Here is a 6,731-nt window from a genome sequence, read left to right on the forward strand (position 1 = left end):
GATGATGGCTAGAATCAGTGTGACATGAAGCACAAAACTGGAAAACAATCACAATCATAAAACATTACATAACATTACATTACATAAAACATAGTAAATATGTAAACAAGAAAGATTAGGGTAACACACTGTAATAAAGGGAAATATAGTCATATATCTATACTTGATCAATACAGATCAAAATCTTTAGTCTCCAACATGGTAAATTTTCAACAGAACCAAATGATTCTTTTAATGCAAATTAAAGAACATTTTGTAACTACTTTTTCCATTACATTTTTCAAAATTTCAACAAACTTCATGATAGTTTTCACACAATTCCTTCCATATACAAATTATGTCAAGAAAAGAAAAACAAACTATTTAATAAATATAGTGTATGGTCTGACAAGGACAATATTAAATATGAAAACACACCTTACTAACTTTTTGCTGGTAAAGAAATTTATATTTCTTCAGGAAATATAAACATGTTACAGCTCAAGAAATTGAGATAAAGAAGATCCATTTGTCTAATGCTTAGAAAATCATCTCATCTAAGGTGGCTCCAGTTTACCTCCATGAGGGAATGAGCTGACACCAAGTCTTAACTCATCCTTTTATACTCAGGACTCACCTGCTGACATCATCATGTGACAAAATGTTTTCAAGTTAGAACTTCTGAGAGAAAAATGGAACCCTGTAGGCAAAAAGATCACATGCAGCATGTATTCATTATTGGTTACATTTTTATCCTAAGTACAATACAAGTACAGGTTTTGGCTACAAACCAGAGGTCTTCAAAACTAAAATTCCACTCAACTCCGTCAGTTGACAAAGGATTCTTTTCACAAGTGAATTTTTGTTTGCAGACAAAGCAGGAATTGGTGGCATCATGTGGTAAACTAAAGAATTGCAAGTAAATGTGCAAACCTTCCTCACACATATCAATTCATAATGCAAAGATTAAGAATAAAAAAGTAAGAGTAACAGATTTGTTTAAATGAACTTAAATGAATGTTACAAGTTTCATTGCTCACACGGTGGAGCAGCAGGTAGAGTCGCTGTCACACACCTACAGAGTCCTTGGGTTGTGGGTTCAAGCCTGACTCCAAGTGACTGTCTGTGAGGAATTTGGTGTGTTTTCCCCATGTCCATGTGAGTTTCCTCTTGGTGCTCCAGTTTCCTCCCACAGTCAAAAACACAGGTAGATAGGTGGACTGGCGTGTCCATAGGTGTGTGTGTCTTTAATGAATTTTACTAACATTACCAACATATTTGAATTAGATGGAAGCACAGGCAACTTCATCAATGAACTAGACATTCTCCAGGGTTGTAAAATTGATCCCAATAGAAACCAATTCATGCTGCTTTTTAACTTCAACCCTCTGTCAGATAATCTATAGTCATCCTGTCTCCTTCCTCCGTTATTGTTCGTTGACCTCACACTCGAGCAATATTCATGTTTTCAAAGCACAGACCTTGTGGACCTCTGTGCTACATTTACCAAGCAACCTGATGGAGTGACTCTATAGTTTACCAGATTATAAACTGTTTTATTAAAAAGCAAGTAGAGGAGGTAAAGAGTAAAATTTACAATTTGTTTCTAATGAAACAAAGAGTATGGCTATGGGTAAACAGATGTAAATTATGAAACCCACACAAGTTTTAAAAATGCTGTTCAAACCCACCTAAACCTGCATGGGACTCAGTAAGTTCAGGTATGTCTTAAAAAAACTTCTCCCTCATCCAGGTCAATGGAGCATCACACTGATTTTAAAGCTGTAATTTTAAAGTAAAAAAAATATACCTATTTTTTCTTTAAATGCAAACAAAAACTTTACAGGTCATTTACTGACAGCAGACACCTGTACCTTCTCTTTCATAGACTGAAGAAATGCTGACTTAGTTAAAATCTTAGCTAAGATTTCTTTCACTTCTTTTGTTCTTAAGCAGTAGATTAGTGGGTTTATCATTGGTGGCAGTAAGCTGTACAGCATGATAATGAGTATTTGAGTGTCAGCACTGAAGATGATGCCAATGTAGGGAGCTAAATAATTAAAGCACTTAGGTAAAAAGAAGAGGGTGATTATGATAAGCTGAGAACTGCAGGTGGACAGAGTTTTCATTCTGCCTTGTGCTGTGGAGATTCTGAAAACTGCCATCATGATAGAGAAATAGGAATACAGAATAAAAGCCAGAGATCCAAGCAACCCAACCATTGCAAAAACGAAAGCTGGAAAGCCATACGGGGTTCGGTCTGTACAGGCGAGTTTTGTGATAGACACGTGATCACAGTAGCACTGGACAATGGTGTTGTCACCACAATAAGGAAGAGGGTAAGCTCTTATTACCATCATTAAGACACAGGTCTCCGCCATCAACCAGCTTGCAGTGCATAAAATCATAACAGTGGAATTTTTGACAATATTCACATATCTGAGTGGGTTACAGACTGCCACATATCTATCAAAGGCCATTACTGCCAGTATAAATGCATTTGCCGAACTAAAATAGTGCACAAAATACATCTGAACAAAGCAACCCAAGAATGAGATGCTTCCATCATTGAACCAATACCTAGCGATGATTTTTGGCAAAGTAGTGGTGCTAAACAAAACATCAGAAGCAGCAAGATTTGTAATGATATAATACACTGGTTTTCTGAGCCTTTTTTCTCTTAGAAACAATGTCAGAAATATTCCATTTCCCAGCAAGGTGCATAAGTAAACAAAGAGCATTACAGCAGAAACAAGTCCATAGTAGTTTGGGTGAAGCCCTGGAAAACCTAGAATCACAAAGTTCTTCACAGTGGTGAGGTTTCCTTCAGGCATGATGATGGCTAGAATCAGTGTGACATGAAGCACAAAACTGGAAAACAATCACATTTAAACACTTTACCATTCACATAGGACTTTGAACAAAATTATTTTAAATATGTACAAACTGAAATTTAGAGATCCATGTAAGTAGATAATAAATACACAAACAATAAAGATCAGAGTACCATACTGCATTAAAGGGAAACATAGTTGCATATTTATACATGATCAATAAAGGTCAAAATCTTCAGTCTACAACATGGTAAATTTTCAACAGAACCAATATTTCAACATTTCAATAAACATCATGATAGTTCACACAATTCCTTTTATTTGCAAGTAATGTCAAGAAAAGAAAAACTAAAACTAAAAATATATTGTATGGTCTGACAAGGACAATATTTTATATGAAAACACACCTTACTAGCTTTTGTTGGTAAAGACATTTATATTATATAATAAGGTGTAATATAAGGTGGCTCAAGTTTACCTCCATGAGGGAATGAGCTGACAGCAAGTCTTAACTCATCCTTTTATACCCAGAACTCACCTGCTGACATCCTTATGTGACACAATGTTTTCAAGTTAGAACTTCTGGGAGAAAAAGGGAACACTGTAGGCAAGAAGTTAATGTGCAGCATGTTTTAATTACTGGCTAAAACTTTACCCAATAGAAGTGCAGTTTTTGGCTACAAACCAGAGGTCTTCAAAAGTGAAATTCCAGTCCAGTTAAGATTCTGTCATGAATCTTAAAACAAAATAGTGAGTGTTCTTTAATGGTCAGGACCCCCCACAGAGTAGGTATGGTGTGGTTGGTGGATCATTCTCAGTGGTGCAGTGACACTGAGGTGGTGGTGATGTTTTAATGTATCTTATGCAGATATTAATGGATCAGATATAGCAGTGCTGCTGGAGTTTGTGTCCATTCACTGTATTTGTGTCCATTCCCCTCTGTTAGACACACTAACCTACCTAAATTCAGAGACAGTAGACATGCTCAACTCTATAAGTTGACACAAGACTATTTCCACATGGACATTTTTGGTTGGTGAACTATTATCAGGCCTGCAATGACATTGATGTTTTTAAAAACTCCAGCATCACTGCTGTGTCTCATCCACTCATACAACCGTACACAAATACACCACCATCACATCAGTGTCACTTCAATGCTGAGAATGATCCACCACCCAAATAATATCTGCACCCTGACCATTGAAGAACAGGGTGTAAAGGGGCAAAAGATGTATACAGAACAACAGATGGACTCCAGTCTGTAACTATAGAACTACCAAGTGTTCCTGTGGACAGTGGAGCTGAGAGAATGGTCACTGAATATAGAAAAAAGGTGGTAGTTATATTGTCAATTGGTGTATATCCTTAAGTTCACCCTTCTTTTTACTTTATGAAGCTCACAAAACATACTATATAATAACTACCAGTCTTTTGTCCACTGCAGGCTGAGCATTTCTATACAAATGACGAGTGTTCCAGTAGTTTCCACAGGGACACACATCAATTTGACCTCAGTGTCAAAATAAGTGTGATAATAATAGGCAGAAAAGAGCCTCTGTCACTGCTAGCCCTGCAGAAAACTACACTATGTAACATTTGAAGGATGGTAGGAAACTATCCCCCACCCTCCCCCTCTTCCTTGATTTTACAACAGAACTGTAAAAGTGAGTTACACTCTATATATTTTGTGGGGAGAGCCCAGGAGCAAAAATACAGGATCATACCAAACCCTTAAACCTTGCACTAACTTTATACATAACCTCAAGTTTTAACTGTCAAATTCAGAAAGTTATAAAAACAGTGTTCTGTGATCAGAGGTGGGCAGAGTAGCCCAAAATTGTCCTCAAGTAAGATAATTGTTAATTTTAAATAATCTGCCTCAAGTAAAAGTAAAAAGTAAAAAATAGTCACCCAATGAATTACTTAAGTAAAAGTAAAAAATATTAAGTGAAAAAACTACTCAAATAATGAGTAACTGCTGAAAAACCTTTTTGTTTAATAATCAGGATGGCAAATAATACACCTGAATGCAAAAAAATATAAAATAGCGAATAACAAATTCAGAGCCAGAGAATACCCATTAAACAACTAAAACAAAAATAAATTAAATATTTACAAAGTAACAAATTAAATTCAGACACAATAACTTAATAACAAAACAGAAAAAGGCAGTCTGTACATAAGTTTATGTAAGACAAATTGTGTTTGTAGTTCTGTGTATTTACATATTCACTAACAAAACAATGGGTTCAATAGGCAGTTCCCTATCAGTCGATTCACTCGGTACAACACAAGCTGTATGGGATATTATGCCTCTTCCATATCTGGCTGAAGACACCTCTAATCACGCCTGTAAGGCAGATGACGCATAGTGACGAGGGTAGGTGGGCCCGCCCCTCACCTATAACCTCTGGACACTAGCGTCTCTCTTCAGTCCTTATGCTCTTCACCTCGCTAAGAACACCTTACACTTCTCTGCTAATCTAGCTAGCTAGTTAGCTCTTTTCCTTAGCAAAGACACTACAAATAGCTTACTGTTCCAATAGGAAAGAACGGCAACAACCTCACGTTGGTGAGTCGTCTTTCCGCGGAGCGCTGTTTTGGAACGTCTTTTGCATTCTTCTCTTGAGCTCGCTTTGCCTAGTCTCGGTGCTAGCCTGTTTAGTTTTGCTAACGGCTATCTAAATGAGCTCGCAAGCAGCTACCCGCCATGGCAGGAAAGTCCCCCGCCCTTGTCCTCAAGGGTGTGGGTTCACTATTCATGAGAAGGACCTACATGATGCGTGCCCAGTTTGCCTGGGAATCGTTCATGCTAGGAGGGCCTTACTGCAGCCTGAGGCGTGCGAGTTCTGTCACCGGCTCAGACGTTCTACCCTGGAGCGCAGGGTGTCGTTTGTTGAAAAAATTCTCGGACAAGCAGCGTTGGACCGTGAGGATCCCCTGTTTTCCGAACAAGTTGAGCCTTCTCACTCGGACTCTGAAGAGGCTGAATCAGTGGGTGAGCCGTGTATTAATTGGGCTGAGCACATGGAGAGTCTGGGGGACGTGTGTGAAATGGGTTCGCAGTCACCTGCTCTCCTAATGAAGCCCCGGATCCCCGAGCCCGCAGCTGAACTAGAGGACGACGACCCTTTCGATCTCGGGTTAGATGAGCACGGTCTCTCCGAGGACGAGTAGGAGGACCTACCGGCTCCTCTCGTTGCAGCGGCTTCAGGGGGGAAACAGGACGAGGCAGACACGTCCTTTATCTCCCTTTATCGCCGTGCTGCTCAGAAACTGGACGTCCAGTGGCCCGCTCCTCACACAACCAAAGCGGCTACGAGATTCTCTGGGTTTTTCCTTCCCCCGGTCCCGACATCGGTGAAACACCGTCTCCCGCTGTTTCCGGACTTCATCGCTGAGCTAAAGTCCTCATGGGCTAAACCACTGTCGACCCGTACGGCGGTTCCGGGTTTCGCGCCATTTCTCGACATAGAGGGGGCGGAGGAGACAGGTCTGCTGAACCCCCCTCCCATGGAGCCGTCACTAGCAGCTTATCTCGCCCCATCACACAACCTAGGGGTAGCAGGACCAGCCGTGCTTCCCTCTAAGCCCTGCCGTTTTTCCTCCTCGCAACTGGATAAGGTTTACCGCACTCAGGCAGGCACAGCTAGGGCTATGAATTCGGTCACTCTTCTCCAAACATATCAGGCGATGTGTCTGGCCGAGCTCGGAGAGCAACTGCCGGCGGAGAGCCCGTTAACCGCCTTGCTTAACGAGGTCAGAATTGCCTCGGATTACATCCTGCGCATGTCCCGCTGTGCTGCACTGTCGCTGGGCAGAGGAATGGCGTCAACGGTGGTGGCTCAGCGCCACTTGTGGCTGACTATGTCCGATATGTCGGAAAGAGACCGAGTGTCCTATTTGGACGAACCC

General features: G+C 40.5%; 1 protein-coding gene across 1 annotated transcript; it reads right to left on the reverse strand.

The window, feature by feature from the left end:
• Window positions 1-1,826: 1,826 nt before the first annotated feature.
• LOC136704415 (olfactory receptor 2AT4-like) lies at window positions 1,827-2,813 on the reverse strand. Its single transcript, XM_066678138.1, has one exon. The coding sequence runs from the start codon at window positions 2,811-2,813 to the stop codon at window positions 1,827-1,829; it is 987 nt and encodes a 328-aa protein (XP_066534235.1).
• Window positions 2,814-6,731: the final 3,918 nt, after the last annotated feature.

The sequence above is a fragment of the Hoplias malabaricus genome, chromosome 1 (genome assembly GCF_029633855.1).
Source record: "Hoplias malabaricus isolate fHopMal1 chromosome 1, fHopMal1.hap1, whole genome shotgun sequence".
Taxonomy (NCBI): Eukaryota; Metazoa; Chordata; class Actinopteri; order Characiformes; family Erythrinidae; genus Hoplias; species Hoplias malabaricus.